General features: G+C 37.8%; 1 protein-coding gene and 1 long non-coding RNA gene across 23 annotated transcripts in view; one reads left to right on the forward strand and one right to left on the reverse strand.

The window, feature by feature from the left end:
• The window catches only part of Spn (protein phosphatase 1 regulatory subunit spinophilin), a 340,216-nt gene extending 320,780 nt beyond the window's left edge, over nucleotides 1-19,436 (forward strand). For 12 of the 21 annotated variants that reach the window (XM_071688241.1, XM_071688240.1, XM_071688245.1 and 9 more), the window contains 6 exons: nucleotides 547-579; nucleotides 1,055-1,176; nucleotides 2,723-2,894; nucleotides 4,172-4,353; nucleotides 9,262-9,414; nucleotides 17,107-19,436. In XM_071688241.1, the coding sequence (XP_071544342.1) occupies nucleotides 547-579; nucleotides 1,055-1,176; nucleotides 2,723-2,894; nucleotides 4,172-4,353; nucleotides 9,262-9,414; nucleotides 17,107-17,232 (788 nt within the window). In that variant the 3' untranslated portion in view covers nucleotides 17,233-19,436. The remainder of the gene's footprint in view (nucleotides 1-546; nucleotides 580-1,054; nucleotides 1,177-2,722; nucleotides 2,895-4,171; nucleotides 4,354-9,261; nucleotides 9,415-17,106) is intronic. The other 9 variants (XM_071688244.1, XM_071688256.1, XM_071688260.1 and 6 more) reach the window with 4 other exon arrangements.
• The window catches only part of LOC139762939 (uncharacterized), a 49,506-nt gene continuing 43,803 nt past the window's right edge, over nucleotides 18,874-24,576 (reverse strand). For both annotated transcript variants that reach the window (XR_011715868.1, XR_011715869.1), the window contains 3 exons: nucleotides 21,529-21,676; nucleotides 21,265-21,378; nucleotides 18,874-19,624 (listed from right to left, as the gene is read on the reverse strand). This is a non-coding gene — a long non-coding RNA (uncharacterized lncRNA). The remainder of the gene's footprint in view (nucleotides 19,625-21,264; nucleotides 21,379-21,528; nucleotides 21,677-24,576) is intronic.

Genomic DNA, 24,576 nt, shown 5'->3' on the forward strand with positions numbered 1-24,576 from the left:
TGGAAATTTTATCATGTGCAGTCACAGATCTTAAATTTGTTTTGGTATCTGTAGGGGGGGGTCCCCCTGTCGAATCCTAGACAATTATTGACCCCTTGTGCAGTTCCATGAACCCTTGGGGTCAATAACAACCACTTTGGGAGCCCCTGCTTTATATTATTTGAACCAAGAGTCGTCATAATCAGTGATTGTAAATTATTAAAGTCTTTACTGCTGTAATGCATTTTGGTGAGCTGAAAGGAATTTATTTTAATCCATTACTTCAAGATCTACATTGTCTTTAGATGGACATAGTATAGAACAGGATGATGAGGATTTTATTCTGTACATACCTTTTTGATGAACACTATGAATTTTGTTTATTATTTTACGTAGAGTATCCAATTATTGATCTAGCTCATTTGTATTTTGATGATTTATTGTGCTACATTCAACCATTATGATGCTTAAAAGTTAGTTATTGATGAAATTTCTTCTGCATAGTTCATATTTGTCAAGTAAAGTTTTGATGTATTTACTAAAAAGTTTTATTCTTCTCCTTTATAGCCTCAGTTCACACACAACAACACTGGCAGCACCGTATGTTTTGCTTGATGCATGTTTATTAAGTCCCCTTCTTTATTGTTCATTTTTATGTACTATACTACTTAGGTTGTTCTTCATTTTGACTTAGTGCTTTTTTAGTTTCATTTTTGAAATTAGAATGAAAAGCTCTTGATTTTGTGAAGGTGCACCATGAACTATTTTTTTCAACTGCTTTCAGAAACTCTCTGAAAGCAGTTGTTTTGGATGATTTTTTTTTTAGTATGCATGGTTTCTTGTGAAACGTAGTTAATTGGTTACAGTATTGATTCTTGTAGAGTAGTATGAACAAAAAGTATTTGTATTACAATATCTGTAAAACTGTTGTAATAAGTGATCATCAAATTCGTGTCATTTATTGATATTAAAGTACTTTACATAAGCCAGAAAATCAACTGAACATAAGCCATAAAACGTCCTTGGTGGTTGAGGTGCACACGAACATGCGTCAATCAAGGGTTTTCTCTTCCAGTGGGCAAGAAGCCTGTAATCAGTGCTCCTGTTCATTTGTCGTCAACAGCACATGTGGTTTCGGGTCAGCTGGTGCACCAAGTCAGCCCCCCTCAGCGATCACAGTCATCGTTTTACTCCACCGTACGTAATCATGGTTTGAGTATAAATCTTTCCTGTCAGTGTTCAGAATGTAATTATGAGAATTTCTTTTTAACTGGCATGCAAGAAATATAGTGAACTGGAATGATGTGGTATACTGGGGTTGACTTGCTGTCAGTGGACTAAATCAGAGCATGTGAAACATCTGTGGTAATCCATAGAAAGTTCTGTGGATAAGGAGCTGTGGTTTTGATGCATTACACATGACAGCTAGAGACTGAGTGTGAACGAATGTGGCCTTTGTTGTCTGTTTTTCTGGCACGCCCTCACTGATGCAGGGGGGGGCAATGCTGTTTCCTGTGGGGTGGGATGGCACTGGGAATAGATGAAGGCAAGCAAGTATGAATATGTACATCTGTTTATGTGTATATGTTATGTATATACATGCGTATGTGCATGTACGTATGTATATGAGTGGTTAAGTGATACGGGATCAAGTATAACAAAAAAAAACTGTAAAGAGAAAATAACAGGGCAGGAAGCAACAGACTTGAATGAGAAAGTTATACAGATCAGCAGGTGACAGAGAAGATTTTGGAGAAGATTTTGATGAACTAGTGAATTTTTGAAGATTAAGGTAACAGTTATAACAACTGTGGTAATTACCAAATTGAGCAAGATTCATGAATGGCTATGTAAGAGAAATCAAGTTGAAAGACACTAAATGCTGTCAGTGTGGAAAGATAAAGGTTTCTGGAGTATGTCATGTAACAGTGGAGAAAGTGAATGAATGATACGAGTATTTATTGCTTTTGTAACGTATGTGAAGGATGGTGTCCTCAAGGACTGGGTGGATGAAATGTGCTTACTGCAGTGTATGGGAAGAAATAGACATAGAATTTGAATATAGAATAGGAATGAATAAGGCCGATCATTGTTGTTTGTAATGTACATAGTAGAATGGTAATAATTTAGGTTTAGACAACGTGTACAAGAGGGAAAATAGCAAAGGGAATTATGTTAAAGGGACATGATTATGGGGATCAAATTACTGCTGAGAGAGTTTAATTGGAGGATGGTAATGCTTTCACAGTCATTATTTATTTGAAAAATTCCTTAGACAAATGAATAAAGCAAGTGAGAAGACAAAGTATTTTCTTTCTTCATGTTTAGTGGGCCATAAGAGACATATGTTGGGAAGTTAAGTCATGTTTCAAGATGCAGCTGCTGTGATGGGCCGAGGTTTTGAAGCATTTGTCCTTCACTTGCACTACACCAGAAACAGATTTTGGCAGTTTTCCATTGGGGAGGTATAAAGAATTAGATAATTTTGTGTCTAATTACCTTTACTTCTTCAGATTAGACTAAAGGTCTCCATTGGGATTGTGCAGTCTTCAGTGAAATGTAATTAGTACAGATGAAGATAGGCATTCTTATGCCATCAGTAAGATATAATGACTACAGCTTGCTCATGATTTTGTTAAGTATGTTAAACACAAGATTTAAAAAAAAAATATGCATTTTCTTCCATTTACAATGACATACATGTATTATAATGTTGATTGTTGTGCATTCCCACTGATGGTAGGGCGGTCGGGAATCGGTGCGAGACAGCAACGCCGGATCTCAGTCTCCAAGAATAGGTCGTGGCAGCTTACATGCCAGTCCAGGGAGTGGGGTTAGTGCCAGTCCTTCAGGTGTGGTGTTGCTTAGCCAGCGACCACTCGACTCATCACTACCAGCACACAAACTAGCACCAGGTAACACAGAGCTTTCCTAGAAAGGTAATACAGGGATTATACTTGAATAAATCAGTGTAGGAAAAAAAAAAGCTTTTAGTACTATTATTTCAGTCACATAATGTACTTCAGATCCGTACGTGAAATTACCCTGTCTCATAGTAGTATACGCTTTCAACATCTCAGGAGAGAGTGGGAGACTGTTAAACCATATTATTACCGTCTGCCTTTAAAGCAAATTCATCTTAAAATTTCTAGATTCTTGTGCTGAATTGTAAATGCTGCTTGACTCGCCTGTGTGAGTTATGCTAAATTCTATGTGCCGAAGATAGTGATGTCAGTTTTTCAACCTTCATTATATGTTTTCCAAATTGTCAAGTCAAACGTAAATTTTTAAGGCACTGTCAGTGTACCCACAGTTGATAACATGCAATAACTAGTCTTACAAAGACTGTAGTGGTTTTACCCTGGAGAAAGTGTTGGTTACAAGATGCTCACTGGTTAGACGCACAGTGGGCAATTTGCTCACTTCAAGCTAAGGCCAGCACCATTTGCAATCCAGACTATTGGAATAAATTATGCAGTAAATTTGTGAATAATTAGGTTTACAATTCAGCCAATAGATGGTAAACTGAACTAAACTAGTCCAGTGTCAGCTAAAGTAAACAAAATCACCCAGCTGATAAAATGATGGAGTGGACCATTATTTATAAATATACAGGCAATACTATGGTTTTCCATATTTTACATTGCAGCATAAAGCTTAACTAACTGTAATAAGCACTGTATTGGGATTTCTCCAAATAATGCAATTGTATCATACAAAATTTGAAGCCTTACTAAAGCTACTTAATGACAAGGTTTAAATCTCCTCTTGAAATGTTGAATTAGATGCAAAATAGATAGGCAATTTAGATATCATATTACTGAAAGCACAATTAATTATGTTTCTTATTTTGATACCATCACAATCAACCACTTGTAATGATTACAGTATTAAGAAATTAATTAAGGATAAGCATTTGGGCCATAATTTGTAGACCAGTTTTGATATTTTTAGTGCCGTGCTTGACATTGCTGAACTTCCTTGATTATAGGTATTAGTGTCTTCGATTATAAGTATGATTGTGTTATTTATGTAATTATTTTGCTATTTGATTTATTTTTACATTTACCCTTTGTCCTGTAAGACCCTAAAGCCTTGTGTTACAAGCTTGACCTTAAAGATGGTGGCTCAGCTTGACCGCCTTAGCATTTGTTTACCACATAACCAGTAGTGACCCAGATTAATATGCCAGGTGTAGATGGCAGCAGTGGTGACTTAAGCAGCGGTCCTGCATCTTTAGGGTCAGGGGATGAGGGCTCGGGGGCATCTTTAGGGTCCCAGAGTTCCCTGTCTCATACCCACCCTCCCACTGAGAGGACCAAACGGTCGCACATGTGGCAGACCGCACCCGTGGTTGACTGGACCAAGGAGCAGGTAGTGTAGACATGGGAATATTCCTGACACACTTAGGTTCATACTTAGGAATATATTAGGGCCCTCCTTTATTATGAATCGGCATAACTAACACAGTGTAAAATAATTCATTTGTACAGTATGGTAAGGGAGTTCTACACTAATGGGGCCCCCACTTTTTAAACTGCTTTATACTGTTGTTATATTCGCTATTTCATCACAGCTTTTTTTTCTCATTCGTCCACAATTCTCTTACTCTAGAAGTCTCTTCTTTACATTTGGATGTCAAACTGAGAGACTTTTAGTTATCAAATCACCCCTTTCTCTTCTTTCATATGAGATGAGGAAATTTATGGTTTCCAACCTCTTATCATTTTTCTTGCCCTCCTTTGGGCCTTTTAATGTTAGCTCTTTATACCTTAAGATGTGTGACCAAAATTGAGAAACATACTCAAATGTTTTCAACGTGATGCTGATATTTGCCAGGAGACAGTTTTCTCCTGTACAATTCTCCGAAGATAGAGTTTTAAAAGGCTGGGTAACAGTGTCAGCTCATAAGCAAGCCCATCCTACATAGATTGCTGCAGGTTATTTTGTGCTGGATAATACTTATATCAAGGCCTCCTCTCTCTCTTTGTCCCATTATCATTATATAACAATTGCTGAGGTTGAATTTCATCAACCGTACATCAGACCAATTATTGTCTAGGCCTCATTGTTAGTTAACATAAACTGCTCTTTACTTACCACATGACTTTAATATCATCTGCTCATATATTCAGGTACATGTCCAGTCCTGGCACGTCCCTTACATGGATGAAGAATAGTGGTCTTAGAACTACTGGTTACTTCATTCCCTTTTGAGAAGGCTTCTCTAACCTCTTGCCTTTTGTTCCCTTCTGCCAGGGTAATTTTTTTTATCCATCATAGGAGTCTTCTTGTTAAGCTTCTTCACTAGCCTTCTGTGAATCCTGGCAGTCCAGGAACCCACGATTCATCCAACCTTCTCTTATGTCTGAAACGAAGTTCCCTTTTGTTCAATTCCCAGTTTGATGAAGTGAATTTTTTCATCTACTTGTATTAGGCTTAAGTTTCTAACTATCCAATACCTCTGATGCCCGTTTCCTCCGGAACTCTTTCATAGGGTGGCCTTGGCAAGTCTCCATAACTGTTGAACTCCAGTGCTACGTCTTAGCATTTAGTGCCTCATCCTTAACAGGCCACTAGCAGTTGTGTGAGTTTGGTGTTGTCGTGTTATGTGTTACGGTGAAGATTGTATGTTTGTGGAATGAAAGCCAGCACCCCACGTGTGGGTCAGGCTGAGAAAAGACGGCTAGCAAGGTCAGAGGAGTGCAACTTGACGACCATTGAAGTGCTGGCTCACTATGCAGCTGTCACTAACCCTCTCAATGCCTAGGTAGGGTGGTACTGGTAATATACCTCCCTGGTTGGTGGCTGTCCACCAACTTTTACTGTTTCTTTGGTCTCTTATTTCAAAACTTGTTTTCTGTTAAATCTGTTGACTTTTTCCAACATATTTTCCCGATAGAAGAATTCTAAGTCTATATCCTAGATGTTAGCTCTGTTGGTATACCTCTTCATGTTCATAGCTGTTGTAGATACACTGTATATTATGTATATGATAAAGGTAAATGGCTCGGAGTGAAGGGGCATCCTATTCATCCAACTTTCCTTATATATCTTTTCTTTCATACTATTCGCCATTTCCCGCATTAGCGAGGTAGCGTTGAGAACAGAGGACTGGGCCCTTGAGGGAATATCCTCACCTGGGCCCCTTCTCTGTTCCCTCTTTTGGAAAATTAAAAATAAAAAAAAGTGAGAGGGGAGGATTTCCAGCCCCCCGCTCCCTCCCCTTTTAGTCGCCTTCTACGACACGCAGGGAATACATGGGAAGTATTCTTTCTCCCCTATCCCCAGGGATAATATATATATATATATATATATATATATATATATATATATATATATATATATATATATATATATATATTTTTTTTTTTTCAAACTATTCGCCATTTCCCGCGTTAGCGAGGTAGCGTTAAGAACAGAGGACTGGGCCTTTTTTGGAATATCCTCACCTGGCCCCCTCTGTTCCTTCTTTTGGAAAATCAAAAAAAAAAACGAGAGGGGAGGATTTCCAGCCCCCCGCTCCCTCCCCTTTTAGTCGCCTTCTACGACACGCAGGGAATACGTGGAAAGTATTCTTAATCCCCTATCCCCAGGGATATATATATATATATATATATATATATATATATATATATATATATATATATATATATATATATATTATCCCTGGGGATAGGGGATTAAGAATACTTCCCATGTATTCCCTGCGTGTCGTAGAAGGCGACTAAAAGGGGAGGGAGCGGGGGGCTGGAAATCCTCCCCTCTCGTTTTTTTTTTTTTTTTTTTTTTTAAATTTTCCAAAAGAAGGAACAGAGGGGGCCAGTTGAGGATATTCCAAAAAAGGCCCAGTCCTCTGTTCTTAGCGCTACCTCGCTAACGCGGGAAATGGCGAATAGTTTAAAAGAAAGAAAAGAAATATATATATATATTTTTTTTTTTATTATACTTTGTCGCTGTCTCCCGCGTTTGCAAGGTAGCGCAAGGAAACAGACGAAAGAAATGGCCCAACCCCCCCCATACACATGTATATACATACGTCCACACACGCAAATATACATACCTACACAGCTTTCCATGCCTTGATTCAATCCACTGACAGCACGTCAACCCCGGTATACCACATCGCTCCAATTCACTCTATTCCTTGCCCTCCTTTCACCCTCCTGCATGTTCAGGCCCCGATCACACAAAATCTTTTTCACTCCATCTTTCCACCTCCAATTTGGTCTCCCTCTTCTCCTTGTTCCCTCCACCTCCGACACATATATCCTCTTGGTCAATCTTTCCTCACTCATCCTCTCCATGTGCCCAAACCACTTCAAAACACCCTCTTCTGCTCTCTCAACCACGCTCTTTTTATTTCCACACATCTCTCTTACCCTTACGTTACTCAGTCGATCAAACCACCTCACACCACACATTGTCCTCAAACATCTCATTTCCAGCACATCCATCCTCCTGCGCACAACTCTATCCATAGCCCACGCCTCGCAACCATACAACATTGTTGGAACCACTATTCCTTCAAACATACCCATTTTTGCTTTCCGAGATAATGTTCTCGACTTCCACACATTCTTCAAGGCCCCCAGAATTTTCGCCCCCTCCCCCACCCTATGATCCACTTCCGCTTCCATGGTTCCATCCGCTGCCAGATCCACTCCCAGATATCTAAAACACTTCACTTCCTCCAGTTTTTCTCCATTCAAACTCACCTCCCAATTGACTTGACCCTCAACCCTACTGTACCTAATAACCTTGCTCTTATTCACATTTACTCTTAACTTTCTTCTTCCACACACTTTACCAAACTCAGTCACCAGCTTCTGCAGTTTCTCACATGAATCAGCCACCAGCGCTGTATCATCAGCGAACAACAACTGACTCACTTCCCAAGCTCTCTCATCCCCAACAGACTTCATACTTGCCCCTCTTTCCAAAACTCTTGCATTTACCTCCCTAACAACCCCATCCATAAACAAATTAAACAACCATGGAGACATATATATATATATATATATATATATATATATACCAATCACAGGTGGAGGGATTTCAACTAAACCTTGTGAAAATGACCTCTGTCATGTGAAGATGTTAGTTGCCCTCATACAGAGATCTCTGTAGTTTACTTAAGCTTGATGAAGCTTATTGCAATAACTTAAACATCTGAAATACTGATGTATCAGAAAAGGGTTTTGTGCTTTCTCGTCTAGGGTATGGAACACTTAAATACTTTCCTTTCAATAAAAAAGTATTTATGAGCTTTTCTTAGAACAGACTTACTACCATACCCTCCTCCCCTAAAATTTCCTTGCAGTTAACCCCACCTTTTTTATACTCTGTATTATAACAAAGGAAGATCATTTCGCATATCATCATGGGCACAAGGGTGGACTTAAGTGTGTCACGAATATAACTTTGGTTATCACTATAGCAGTGAAACTTAAGACTGCTTTTTCTTTAGAAGTTAAGTTTACAGTATTTAGTTTCCATTGCTTTTTTGATAATATTGATGGAAGGAGAATGATTTATGACTTATTCACAACACACGTATTTCTCTCTGCTTTTTTTGTTAAGTTGTATGACATTTCCAGAGCAGATTAAAGAATATTTTAGCAATTTTTTTATTGATTAAATATGAGGTGCTTTCAATTGACGAATGAATCTCCACATATTTGGTGAGTGCTTCAGTATGATTTACGGAAACCTAATTCATTGCATGTTCTGTCTATTGTCTGACTGAAAAGTGCTTCATGAATGGTTCCTTTTAAATGTCACCTTCATCAACATATTTTACAGTTTTAGAATCGTTATATATGTATAAAACTACCATTCAGTTTACCTTTTACCACTTGCACCAATGTCACATCAGTTAAAAACTACACAACATTGTTTAGTGGCTGTTCTAGGCATCATTTAAAAAAAATCTAGTAATCATCCAGAACAACAGATACGACTTCTTGTTCAAGCAGAGTAAAGCAAGACATGTGTGAATACAGCATGGAGGCACAGCTTTTTTGCATAATTCGTCCTCACAGTAGTGACTACATTCTTTTATATACTGTGTATTGATTGTTATAGAAATGATAAAAGTAATGAACTCTAGAATTGCACTGTTTTATTTATATTTGCATCATTTATACACTTGTCCTGATTTCATATTTTTACAGTTATGATTGTTTTTCATTAATTTGATAGGTATGGATACTTTGTTTGTAGTTGTGCCTGAAAATGTGAAGTGTATTAGTTTGTTGGTTTACACCGCTAATTTCACAGGTAAGCCAGTGGCTGGTAGTCCAAGGTTTAGAGAGCTGCGTAGGACGGTTCCAAGATGTTGGCATGACCGGCCCAAGACTACTTAACTTAGATGTACGAGATCTTAAAGCATTAGGGTTACCAACCGAAGAGAAAACGAAGCTAAAGAGAAAGGTACGTGATGAATTTTATTTACAGCTACAAATTAATAATGTTATAAAAAACTTCTGAGTGTGTTTAAAGGGATCATTAGATACCATCACTGGAATATTTTTGTCTGTGGTATAGTGCCCCCCCCTTGCTTAATGATCATGCTAGCTATCAGGATTGATTGGTCAAGCAGACTGGCTCTTCTGGAACTCCCTCAGGGGATGGTCACGGCAATAGAGTTTTTATAACTAGTGGAGTCTAGTGCCACTCCTCAGTCTTTAGTGCCTCAATCTTAAGAGGCCACTGGCAGAGGGCAACACTAGTGCAGTGTTTGCAGAGGCTTTTACCTAATGTCCCTAAAGACTACTATTACCTAATGCTCCTGCCTAAATGTTCCTAACATTTTGTCAGAAGGCAAGGCTAGTGCATAGTGCTTCAGATTTTAATGAAAGTATGTGTATAGATTTTTTGAATCAAAACACTACATTTCTTATTATTAAATGTGTTATTATCTTTTGAAATAATTATATTAATATTTGTGTGCTAATTACACCACTAATTAGCCTAATTTTTACATTTTGAACCACAGATTCTTATTCAGCGCTCTTAATAGTATCTATAATGAAATTTTCAAGAAAGTCCATGAGATCAAAAAATCATGAAAATTCCAAGGCTATAGCCTTGCATTTTCCTCAGATTTTCAAATTCTTCAGATTTTAATGAAAATCTGTGTATAGATGGCATTCTTTATGCTGATTACGTATTTCGAGTCAGAACACTAGATTTCTTAATATTAAACGTGTTATCAGCACAATGTGTGGTGTGAGGTGGTTTGATCGAGTAAGTAATGTAAGGGTAAGAGAGATGTGTGGAAATAAAAAGAGCGTGGTTGAGAGAGCAAAAGAGGGTGTTTTGAAATGGTTTGGGCACATGGAGAGAATGAGTGAGGAAAGATTGACCAAGAGGATATATGTGTTGGAGGTGGAGGGAACGAGGAGAAGTGGGAGACCAAATTGGAGGTGGAAAGATGGAGTGAAAAAGATTTTGAGTGATCGGGGCCTGAACATGCAGGAGGGTGAAAGGTGGGCAAGGAATAGAGTGAATTGGATCGATGTGGTATACCGGGGTTGACGTGCTGTCAGTGGATTGAATCAGGGCATGTGAAGCGTCTGGGGTAAACCATGGAAAGTTATGTGGGGCCTGGATGTGGAAAGGGAACTGTGGTTTCGGGCATTATTCCATGACAGCTAGAGACTGAGTGTGAACGAATGGGGCCTTTGTTGTCTTTTCCTAGCGCTACCTTGCACACATGAGGGGGGAGGGGGATGGTATTCCATGTGTGGCGAGGCGGCGATGGGAATGAATAAAGGCAGACAGTGTGAATTGTGTGCATGGGTATATATGTATGTGTCTGTGTGTGTATATATATGTGTACATTGAGATGTATAGGTATGTATATTTGCGTGTGTGGACGTGTATGTATATACATGTGTATTTTGGTGGGTTGGGCCATTTCTTTCGTCTGTTTCCTTGCGCTACCTTGCAAACGCGGGAGACAGCGACAAAGCAAAATAAATAAATAAATATATTATTATTATATATATATTTTTTATTATACTTTGTCGCTGTCTCCCGCGTTTGCACTTAAATTAATTACATTAATATTCTTGTGCTAATTACTCCACTAATTAGAATAATTTTAAAATTTTGACCACAGATTCTTATTCAGCACTCTTAACAGCATCTATACTGAAAATTACCAAGCAAATCCATGAGATAAAAAAAATGCATTTTCCCCAGATTATCAAATTCTTCAGATTTTAATGAAAATCTGTGTACAGATGCACTCTTTATGCTGATTACATATTTTGAGTCAAAACACTACATTTCCTAATATTAAACGTGTTATTAGCACTTTAATTGCATTAATATTTGTGCTAATTATTCCACTAATTAGAATAATTTCTACATTTTGACCACAGATTCTTATTCAGCACTCTTAGTAGCATCTATACTGAAATTTTCAAGATAATCCATAATGTCAAAAATTTTCACGAAAATTTATGCATTTTCCTCAGATTTTCAAATTATTCAGATTTTAATGATCTGTGTATAGATGGTATTCTTTATGCTGATTACGTATCTTGAGTCAAAACACTACATTTCCTAATATTAAACATGTTATTAGCACTTAAATTAATTTTAGTAATATTTGTGTGCTAATTACTCCACTAATTATAATAATTTTTAAATTTTGACCACAGATTCTTATTCAGCACTCTTAATAGTATATATAATGAAATTTTCAAGAAAATCCACAAGATCAAAAAAAAAATCATGAAAATTCCAAGGCTATAGCCTTGCATTTTGCTCATTGTCAAATTCTTCAGATTTTAATGAAGTTCTGTGTATAGATATTATTCTTTATGCTGATTACGTATTTTGAGTCAAAACTCTAGATTTCCTAATATTAAACGTGTTATTAGCACTTAAATTAATTACATTAATATTTGTGTACTAATTACTCTACTAGTTAGAATAATTTTCAAATTTTGACCACAGATTCTTATTCAGCACTCTTAATAGCATCTATACTGAAATTATCAAGAAAATCCATAAGATCATAAAAATCATGAAAATTCCAAGTCCTTCAGATTCTAATGAAAATCTGTGTATAGATAATATTCTTTATGCTGATTACGTATTTCGAATCAGGACACTACATTTCCTAATATCAAACGTGTTATGAACACTTAAATAAATTACATAAATATTCATGTGCTAATTACTCCCGTAATTAGCAGATTTTTTAAGTTTTGACGAGATTCTTATTCAGCTTTCTTTATAACATGTATACTGAAATTTTCAAGGAAATCGATATCAAAAAAATCACCAAAATTCCAATGGTATATCCTTGCATTTTCCTCAGATTTTCAAAATCTTCAGATTTTAATGAAAATCTGTGTACGTTATTATTTATGCTGATTACGTATTTCAAGTCAAAACACTAGATTTCCTATTAAACGTGTTATTAGCACTTAATTACATAATACTCGTGCTGATTACTCCACTAATTAGAATAATTTCTAAATTTTGACTACAGATTCTTATTCAGCACTCTTAATAGCATCTATACTGAAAATTTCAAGGAAATCCATGATATCAAAAAATCTCAAAAATTTTCATGTTTTCAAGTTCTTCAGATTTTAATGAAGATCTGCTTATAGATCATATTCTTTATGTTGATTACGTATTTCGAATCAAAACACTGTATTTCCTAATATTGACCATGTTATTAGCATTTCAATTACATTAATATTTGTGCTAATTACTCCACGAATTAGAACAATTTCTAGATTTTGACTACAGATTCTTATTTAGCATGCGTAATAGCATTTATACTGAAATTGTCAAGAAAATCCACATGAAAAAATCACGAAAATTCCAAGGCTATAGCCTAGCATTTTCATCAGATTATCAAATTATTTAGATTTTAATCAAGCTCTGTGTATAGATGGTATTCTTTATGCTGATTATGTATTTTGAGTCAAAACACTAGATTTCCTGATATTAAACATGTTATTAGCACTTATATTAATTGCTGGTGACTGAGTTTGGTAAAGTGTGTGGAAGAAGAAAGTTGAGAGTAAATGTGAATAAGAGCAAGGTTATTAGGTACAGTAGGGGTGAGGGTCAAGTCAATTGGGAGGTGAGTTTGAATGGAGAAAAACTGGAGGAAGTGAAGTGTTTTAGATATCTGGGAGTGGATCTGTCAGCGGATGGAACCATGGAAGCGGAAGTGGATCATAGGGTGGGGGAGGGGGCGAAAATTTTGGGAGCCTTGAAAAATGTGTGGAAGTCGAGAACATTATCTCGGAAAGCAAAAATGGGTATGTTTGAGGGAATAGTGGTTCCAACAATGTTGTATGGTTGCGAGGCGTGGGCTATGGATAGAGATGTGCGCAGGAGGATGGATGTGCTGGAAATGAGATGTTTGAGGACAATGTGTGGTGTGAGGTGGTTTGATCGAGTAAGTAACGTAAGGGTAAGAGAGATGTGTGGAAATAAAAAGAGCGTGGTTGAGAGAGCAGAAGAGGGTGTTTTGAAATGGTTTGGGCACATGGAGAGAATGAGTGAGGAGAGATTGACCAAGAGGATATATGTGTCGGAGGTGGAGGGAACGAGGAGAAGAGGGAGACCAAATTGGAGGTGGAAAGATGGAGTGAAAAAGATTTTGTGTGATCGGGGCCTGAACATGCAGGAGGGTGAAAGGAGGGCAAGAAATAGAGTGAATTGGAGTCATGTGGTATACAGGGGTTGACGTGCTGTCAGTGGATTGAAGCAAGGCATGTGAAGCGTCTGGGGTAAACCATGGAAAGCTGTGTAGGTATGTATATTTGCGTGTGTGGACGTGTGTATGTACATGTGTATGGGGGGGGGGTTGGGCCATTTCTTTCGTCTGTTTCCTTGCGCTACCTCGCAAATGCGGGAGACAGCGACAAAGTATAAAAAAAAAAAAAAAAAAAAAAAAAAAATAATTACATTAATATTGGTGTGCTATTTACACCACTAATTAGAATAATTTTTAAATTTTGACCACAGATTCTTATTCAGCACTCTTAATAGCATCTATACTGAAACTTTCAAGAAAATCCATGAGATCAAAAAATAATGAAAATTTCAAGGCATTTCGCTCAGATTTTCAAATTCTTCAGATTTTAATGAAAATATGTGTATAGATGATATTCTTCATGCTTATTACGTATTTTGAATCAAAACATTACATTTCCTAATATTTATCGTGTTATTAGCACTTTAATTACATTAATTTTTTTTTTTTTTTTTTTTCTTTGTCGCTGTCTCCCGCGTTTGCGAGGTAGCGCAAGGAAACAGACGAAAGAAATGGCCCAACCCCCCCCATACACATGTACATACACACGTCCACACACGCAAATATACATACCTACACAGCTTTCCATGGTTTACCCCGGACGCTTCACATGCCTTGATTCAATCCACTGACAGCACGTCAACCCCTGTATACCACATCGCTCCAATTCACTCTATTCCTTGCCCTCCTTTCACCCTCCTGCATGTTCAGGCCCCGATCACACAAAATCCTTTTCACTCCATCTTTCCACCTCCAATTTGGTCTCCCTCTTCTCCTCGTTCCCTCCACCTCCGACACATATATCCTCTTGGTCAATCTTTCCTCACTCATTCTCTCCATGTGCCCAAACCATTTCAAAACACCCTCTTCTGCTCTCTCAACCACGCTCTTTTTATTTCCACACATCTCTCTTACCCTTACGTTACTTACTCGATCAAACCACCTCACACCACACATTGTCCTCAAACATCTCATTTCCAGCACATCCATCCTCCTGCGCACAACTCTATCCATAGCCCACGCCTCGCAACCATACAACATTGTTGGAACTACTATTCCTTCAAACATACCCATTTTTGCTTTCCGGGATAATGTTCTCGACTTCCACACATTTTTCAAGGCTCCTAAAATTTTCGCCCCCTCCCCCACCCTATGATCCACTTCCGCTTCCATGGTTCCATCCGCTGACAGATCCACTCCCAGATATCTAAAACACTTCACTTCCTCCAGTTTTTCACCATTCAAACTCACCTCCCAATTGACTTGACCCTCAACCCTACTGTACCTAATAACCTTGCTCTTATTCACATTTACTCTTAACTTTCTTCTTCCACACACTTTACCAAACTCCGTCACCAGCTTCTGCAGTTTCTCACATGAATCCGCCACCAGCGCTGTATCATCAGCGAACACCAACTGACTCACTTCCCAAGCTCTCTCATCCCCAACAGACTTCATACTTGCCCCTCTTTCCAAGACTCTTGCATTTACCTCCCTAACAACCCCATCCATAAACAAATTAAACAACCATGGAGACATCACACACCCCTGCCGCAAACCTACATTCACTGAGAACCAATCACTTTCCTCTCTTCCTACACGTACACATGTCTTACATCCTCGATAAAAACTTTTCACTGCTTCTAACAACTTGCCTCCCACACCATATATTCTTAATACCTTCCACAGAGCATCTCTATCAACTCTATCATATGCCTTCTCCAGATCCATAAATGCTACATACAAATCCATTTGCTTTTCTAAGTATTTCTCACATACATTCTTCAAAGCAAACACCTGATCCACACATCCTCTACCACTTCTGAAACCACACTGCTCTTCCCCTATCTGATGCTCTGTACATGCCTTCACCCTCTCAATCAATACCCTCCCATATAATTTACCAGGAATACTCAACAAACTTATACCTCTGTAATTTGAGCACTCACTCTTATCCCCTTTGCATTTGTACAATGGCACTATGCACGCATTCCGCCAATCCTCAGGCACCTCACCATGAGTCATACATACATTAAATAACCTTACCAACCAGTCAACAATACAGTCACCCCCTTTTTTAATAAATTCCACTGCAATACCATCCAAACCTGCTACCTTGCCGGCTTTCTTCTTCCGCAAAGCTTTTACTACCTCTTCTCTGTTTACCAAATCATTTTCCCTAACCCTCTCTCTTTGCACACCCCCTCGACCAAAACACCCTATATCTGCCACTCTATCATCAAACACATTCAACAAACCTTCAAAATACTCACTCCATCTCCTTCTCACATCACCACTACTTGTTATCACCTCCCCATTAGCCCCCTTCACTGAAGTTCCCATTTGCTCCCTTGTCTTACACACTTTATTTACCTCCTTCCAAAACATCTTTTTATTCTCCCTAAAATTTAATGATACTCTCTCACCCAACTCTCATTTGCCCTCTTTTTCACCTCTTGCACCTTTCTCTTGACCTCCTGCCTCTTTCTTTTATACATCTCCCACTCATTTGCATTTTTCCTTGCAAAAATCGTCCAAATGCCTCTCTTCTCTTTCACTAATAATCTTACCTCTTCATCCCACCACTCACTACCCTTTCTAATCAACCCACCTCCTGCGCTTCTCATGCCACAAGCATCTTTTGTGCAAGCCATCACTGCTTACCTAAATACATCCCATTCTTCCCCCACTCCCCTTACCTCCTTTGTTCTCACCTTTTTCCATTCTGTACTCATATATATATGTTTTGGGAGAAGCTGAGTGTGTCAGCAGTTTTGGTACATGGTGTATTAGTGATGGGTGATTTAAATGCGAAGGTGAGATGTAATACTTTGAGGTGGTTGGGGCATGTGGAAAGAATATAAGATGGGGATTTTACAAGGAGAGTGTATAATGGTACAGTCAAAGGAGTTGGTATGAGAGGAAGACAACCTGTGACATGAGCAAATGGTGTAAAAATGCATGGAATGGCATATGTGAGGGAGGTACATAGGACTGGGATAAGTGGAGACTCTCTTGCTGTGGCCACCCTTTGATGGGAGTTTCCGAAGGAAACGGTTGTTAGAGATTTAGATAAGATGGACGGGAGTATGCCCATAGGCTCTGGCTATGGTGCGTTATTCATAAGAGGCCATTTCTGTCTGTTCTGGATGATGCTTGTGTAACATGGGAAATGGTGAACATATGTTAAAGAAGAGTATGTTTAAAAAACCCATTTATTTCTCTCGGTGAGGCACAATTATATATTAAAAAGTTTTGTGTCTATTTATTTGATTGGTGGTTAAAAGAGCTAAATTAATGGTTTTCTAATATTTCTTATCTTTCAGGTTAAAGAACTAAGAATAGCTGTAGAAAAAGAACGTAAACAAGCAGAGAAGGAGAAGAAGGAGAGAGAAAAACTTCAGAAAAAAGCAGAAAAATTGGCTGAAAAGGCAGAAAAAAAGAAAAAGTAGCATTTAATGTATACTTGAATTTTAAATAACTTGACCTCAGAGGGAATATTATTAATGCTGCTTATTGCAGCTTATAATTTCCCTCCATACCTACCACAAATATATTACCTGATGAAACAGTTTCTCGAGAGTACAATACAGGCAAGTTTCTGTTTGCATATCTTGTTGACTCAACTGTATAGACCCCTTTTTTATTTTGAGAATATAGATTTTTAGTCTTCCGTTTCTTGAGACCATGACTTTTTTTATTGTAATTATGATCTAGTGGTGCATTTAACTCTTCCAAATCTGTAAGTGCAATAACTTTTTATTTAGAACTGGGATAAAAGGATTTGTCTTGGTGTCTAGATAAAATTGGTTAATTGTATGTACTGAAGATGACCACCGAGATTAATGTTTCCTAGTATTTCGTAAAAAAATTTCTCGATGTAACGTGGATTGGCTATGTAGCTGCAATTCCATTGGTGTTTGAATTTATAAAGATGAGCTTATTTTTGAGGTAAAAGTTTACACAACTAGGGGGAGAACTACTACTCTTAGTTGATGGTTAACTAGGTAAAATGGAAAAACAGGAGGAAAGTGAGGAGGCAGAGACATGATGCCTTATATAGGGTACTCACAGATGAATATTAAATGGTGCCAATGTGAAAGGCACTTAATGTTTGTAATTTTTTAATGTTTTCTTCTATCTTTCTGCTTCCTATAAGTCATCTGTTGTCTATCTTCTTATGTTAGACATACAGAGTGACGTCTTTTAGTCAGTCATCATTGTTTTTTCATCTAGGTCGTTAATTTTTTAACATATCTTGTGGCCCTAATAGCCACATCAGTTTTATAACTTTGTCAGTTGTTTCTTTGCTATAATTTTCTAAATTATTTTTTTGGGAAATGTTAATATTGTTAAATGATTGAAACAGCAAATAAGTTGAATGAACACGATACAGAGACATGAAAACCTCGGCTTCTGTACTTATGATGTATATGTGATTTCTGTTTTCACGAAAATGTGTATATGTTATTTTACAGTGATCTGTGTAAGTCTGTTTTAAAATACTTCTTGGCTGGTCTGTTTGTTGTTATGAATATACAAGAAAAATTTTTAAGTACGATATTCAGTATAATGGTTCATATTACTTTCTCACTCATAATGAAGGTTCCAGTTACTTTCAAAGTTCAGTAACAGCCACTCATTGCATATCTTCCGATGTTTCTATTGTAAACTATAGCATGATAGGAACCACATTATCTTGTATGTATTAACTTTCCTAAAAAAACAAAAGTCTTTTGTATACTAAATCATACATAATTTTCAAATTTTACTCTTGAATATGTCAATTGTAAAATTAAATATTTCTTCTAGCGAAGACATTTTATGAAGGAAAGTGTCTTCTAAACCCTGATCAATGTACACGTTGCCAAATATCCATCCTTTTAGCAGTCTCTACAGCAGCCAAGTTCTGGTTTATTTTACTGTGTGTAACATGGTACATTATCTGGTACACTGGTTACAGTGGCATACATGCTATCGTATGAGCCAAGCTCATGTCCTCCATAGTACCAAATGGATTAGGATGGTAAAATCTCTCAGCCAAGGCAAACGTTCACTAGTCTGGGACCCAAGTAGGTAAATGAAAGTCTCAGTGCATCATAATGTGCACTATATGAGTGGTGAAATCATGAAATATAAAATAATATACTATAAAACCAAAAATTACCTTCACATTTCACTGGTAATCACAAGAAACCGAATTTTGAAATATTGTGTGGATATACTTCAGCTGTATCAAAGTTTGGTACACTTCCAGTATTTGGAATCTGGCAGCTAGTGATCTACTTTCCATACATATTAATAAACATTTTGGGGAAGGGGAGGGGGGTATTCATTTTTTTGTACTATTGGTATTTATTTTCAGACATAATCTGGTTTCAGTAAATTCATAATTTTAAATATTTGAAAGTTAAATTTTTTTTATAATTTATTAATTTTGTGAAGTAACATTTGGTTATACTCACAATCACTCATCATGTATGAAGTCACTGATTTGCCATAACTGAATGGCAACGAATCAATGACTTATTCAGAATTTTATTTGTAAGACAGTTACGTGCATGAGGCAGACAGCTGTAAATACCGAGTATGCTGTTAAAATGATCATGTCTGTATATTTATCTGTGCTTTTGTATAATAAAGTATTTAAAGATAAGTTGCCTGTTTTACTAAACAGCTGTTTTCTGTATTACCTCCTCTCAATGAAAAAATTGATTACCTAGCAAGTCAAATCTAATCTATCCTGAGTTCCATTCACTTTCTATCTGCAAAAAGGAGGGGGATGGAGGTGCAGGTCTGTTCCCTCTTCTCTTCACTTGCTTGAAAATTTCAGTGTGGATGAATCTATGGACAAAGAAAAAAAATTAAGAGAATTAGTCGAGTAATTAGCACATGAATAGTAACATAATAAATTCAGGTGTTAATAACACGCTTAATATTAGGAAATGCAGTCATTTGATTCAAATTATGTAATCACCATAAAGAATAACATCTATTTATCTATTCATTATACTTTGTCGCTGTCTCTTGTATTAGCAAGGTAGCACAAGGAAACAGACGAAAGAATGGCCCAACCCACCCACATACACATGAATATACATACACGTCCACACACAGCACATATACATATCTATACATCTAAACATATACATATATATACACACACAGACATACACATGTACATAATTCATACTGTCTGCCCTTATTCATTCCCATTGCCACCCCGCCACACATGAAATGAAAACCCCCTCCCCCGCATGTGCACGATGTAGCGCTAGGAAAAGACATCAAAGGCCACATTCGTTCACACTCAGTCTCTAGCTGTCATGTATAATGCACCGAAACCACAGCTCCCTTTCAACATCCAGGCCCCACAGAACTTTCCATGGTTTATCCCAGACGCTTCACATGCCATGGTTCAATCCATTGACATCTATACTCATATTTTTATAAAAATCTAAAGAACTTGAAAATCTGAGCAAAATGCCTTGCAATTTTCTTGATTTTTTAAGTCATGGATTTTCTTGAAAAGTTCAGCATTGATGCTATTAAGGATGCTGAATAAAGAATCTGTGGTCAGAATCTAAAAATTATGCTAATTGGTCAAATAATTAGCACATGAATACTAATATAACTAATTCAAGTATTAATAATACACTTAATATCATGAAATGCATTTTACTCAGATTTTCAGGTTCTTCAGATTTTAATGAAAATCTGTGCATTTCATAATATTAAGTGTATTAACATGAATTAATTATATTAATACTCGCGTACTAATTACTCGACTAATTAGCCTTATTCTTAAGATTTTACCACAGATTCATATTCAGCATACTTAATAATATCTATCCTGAGATTTTCAAGAAAATCTGTGATTCAAAAAATCAAGAAAAATGTAGAGCTATATGCATTTTGCTGAGATTTTCAAGTTCTCTAGATCTAAATACAACAACCGACTCACTTCCCAGGCCCTTTCATCCCTAACTGACTGGATACTCACCCCTCTCCAAAACTCTTGCATTTACCTCCCTAACCACCCCATCCATAAACAAATTAAACAACCATGGGGACATCACGCACCCCTGCTGCAGAACAACCTTCACTGGGAACCAATCACTGTCCTTTCTTCCTACTTGTGCATGTCATACATCCTTGATTAAAAAAATTCACTGCTTCTAGCAGCTTTCCTCCCACACCATATACTTTTAAGACATTCCACAAAGCATCTCTATCAACCCTATCATATGCCTTCTCCAGATCAATAAATGCTACACACAAATCCATCTTTTTTTCTAAGTATTTCTCACATACATTCTTAAAAGCAAACACCTGATCCACACATCCTCTACCACTTCTGAAACCACACTGCTCTTCCCCAATCTGATGCTCTGTACATGCCTTTCCCCTCTAAATCAATACCCTCCCATATAATTTCCCAGGAATACTCAACAAACTTATGCCTCTGTAGTTTGAACACTCACCTTCGTCCCCTTTGCCTTTGTACAATGGCACTAAGCATGCATTCTGCAAATCCTTAGGCACTTCAAGAAGAGCCAGTCTGCTTGGCCAATCAATCCTGATGGCTGGCACGATCACTAAGCAAGAGGGGAAAAAAAAAGACACCATGTCACAGAGAAGAAAACATTCCAGTGATGGTGTCTAATTACTCCTGTAAATACAATCAGAATTTCTTTGAATATTATTGATTGATTAATTTGTAGCTGTAAATAAAATTCATCACATACCCTTCTCTTTAGTTTGGTTTTGTCTTCGGTTGGTAACCTTAATGCTTCAAGATCTTGTACATCTAAGTAGTCTCGAGCCGGTCATGCCAACATCTTGCAATTGTCCTATGCAGCTCTCTAGACCTTGGACTATCAGCCACTGGCTTACCTGCAAAGTATCAACCAATCAAATTAATGAAAGACAAAACTAAAAATATGAAATCAGGACAAACATGTAAATAATGCAAATATAAATATACAGCCCTGGTGGCTGATTCATGTGAGAAACTGCAGAAGTTGGTGACTGAGTTTGGTAAAGTGTGTGAAAGAAGAAAGTTAAGAGTAAATGTGAATAAGAGCAAGGTCATTTGGTACAGTAGGGTTGAGGGTCAAGTCAATCGGGATGTAAGTTTGAATGGGGAAAAACTGGAGGAAGTAAAGTGTTTTAGATATCTGGGAGTGGATCTGGCAGCGGATGGAACCATGGAAGCGGAAGTGGATCATAGGGTGGGGGAGGGGGCAAAAATTCTGGGAGCCTTGAAGAATGTGTGGAAGTCGAGAACATTATCTCGGAAAGCAAAAATGGGTATGTTTGAAGGAATAGTGGTTCCAACGATGTTGTATGGTTGCGAGGCGTGGGCTATGGATAGAGTTGTGCGCAGGAGGATGGATGTGCTGGAAATGAGATGTTTGAGGACAATGTGTGGTGTGAGGTGGTTTGATCGAGTAAGTAACGTAAGGGTAAGAGAGATGTGTGGAAATAAAAAGAGCGTGGTTGAGAGAGCAGAAGAGGGTGTTTTGAAATGGTTTGGGCACATGGAGAGAATGAGTGAGGAAAGATTGATCAAGAGGATATATGTGTCGGAGGTGGAGGGAACGAGAAGTGGGAGACCAAATTGGAGGTGGAAAGATGGAGTGAAAAAGATTTTGTGTGATCAGGGCCTGAACATGCAGGAGGGTGAAAGGAGGGCAAGGAATAGAGTGAATTGGATCGATGTGGTATACCGGGGTTGACGTGCTGTCAGTGGATTGAATCAGGGCATGTGAAGCGTCTGGGGTAAACCATGGAAAGCTGTGTAGGTATGTATATTTGCGTGTTTGGACGTATGTATATACATGTGCATGGGGGTGGGTTGGGCCATTTCTTTCGTCTGTTTCCTTGCGCTACCTCGCAAACGCGGGAGACAGCGACAAAGCAAAAAAAAAAAAAAATAATAAATAAATAAAACAGTGCAATTCTAGAGTTCATTACTTTTATCATATCTACAACAATCAATACACAGTATATAAAAGAAAGTAATCACTACTGTAAAGACAAATTATGCAAAAAAGCTGTGCTTCCATGCTGTATTCACATGTGACCTGCTTTACTTTGCTTGAAGAAGAAGTCATATCTGTTGTTCTGGACGATTACTAGATTTTCTTTTTTTAAAATGATGCCTAGAGCAGCCACTAAAATATGTTGTGCAGTTTTTTACTACGGTGACAGTGGTATAAGTGGTAAAAGATAAACTGAACGGTAATTCTACAAATACACACATATATGTGTGTGTGTGAAAGGATAAACTTGAGAGTAAGTGTGAATAAGAGCAAGGTTATTAGGTTCAGTAGGGTTGAGTGCCAAGTTAACTGGGATGTAAGTTTAAATGGAGAAAGACTGGAGGATATCTGGGAGTGGACTTAGAAGCGGATGTAACCATGGAAGTGGAAGCGAGTCACAGGGTGGGGGAGGGGGCAAAGGTTTGCGGGGCAATGAAGAATGTGGAAGGATAGAACATTATCTCGGAGGTGGAAGGATGGAGTGAAGAACCTTTTGAACGATTGGGACCTGAACATACAGGAGGGTGAGAGGCGTTTAAGGAATAGAGCGAATTGGAATGATGTGTTATACGAGGGTCGACGTGCTATCATTGGACTGAACCATGGCCAGTGAAGCATCTGGGGTAAACCATAGAAAGGTCTGTGGGGCCTAGATGTGGATAGGGAGCTGTGATTTAAGTGCATTACACATGACGGCTACAGACTGGGAATGAATGTGTTCTTTTTGTCTGTCTTCCTGGCACTACCTCACTAAAGCGGAGGGCAGCGACGCTGTTTCATTGGGGTGGAGTAGCGCCAGAAATGGAGGAAGGCAAAAAAGTATATGTCCCTGTGTATATATGTCTCTTGCTGTCATGTGTAATGCCCTGAAACCTCTGTTCCCTATCTAAATCCAGGCCCCACAGACTTTTCTATGGTTTACCTGAGACCTTTCACATGCCCTGGTTCAGTCCACTAACAGCACGTCGACCCTGGTATACCACATCATTCCAATTCACGCTGTTCATTGCATGCCTCTGACCCTCCTGTATGTTCAGGCCCCGATCGCTCAAAATCTTTTTTATTCCATCCTTCCACCTCCAATTTGGTCTCATGCTTCTCCTTGTTCCCTCCACTTCTGACACATATATCCTCTTTTCTAAGTCTTTACACTTTAATATCATTCATGTCATGTTCATATTTATTTGCAAACCTCATAGAAACACTAGAAACCACAAAATGCATTACCTCTTGTGGAAAATGATAACTTAAGAGATACATCAAAGACACAGAAACCTCTGAGAACTTTCAATCCTACAAAACAAAGAAACATTTATATATAAAAGCATTAAGTGACCGTACCCTTACAGAAGACACTACAAAACACAGAACAGAAAACAAAATGAAACCTGATAACATGGCAAGTTTACAACGAAAGCCTGGAAATTATAACCTTAGAGAACAGAAACTAAAACATCAGACACTTTAGAGAACACACGAAACGAGAAGTAGACAAACGTGAGTTACGTAGGTTAAGCTGTTCTTTTCATATGCTTGTAACCATGAACATTATACACAGCTCGTGTTACCCTGGGGACTTTAAACCCAGGCCTAACCTACATTACCATTCTAACAACAAAGAACAAAAATACAGCTAAAAGCCCAATTTTCACAAGCTCTACAGAGTGACAGGGTTGTTGGGATGAGTGTGTTTGTAAGGGAAAGCCTTTGCGAAAATACTGAACTGAGTTAGTCTCTTAATCATTAATT

This window comes from Panulirus ornatus, chromosome 45 (genome assembly GCF_036320965.1).
Source record: "Panulirus ornatus isolate Po-2019 chromosome 45, ASM3632096v1, whole genome shotgun sequence".
NCBI classification, from domain to species: domain Eukaryota; kingdom Metazoa; phylum Arthropoda; class Malacostraca; order Decapoda; family Palinuridae; genus Panulirus; species Panulirus ornatus.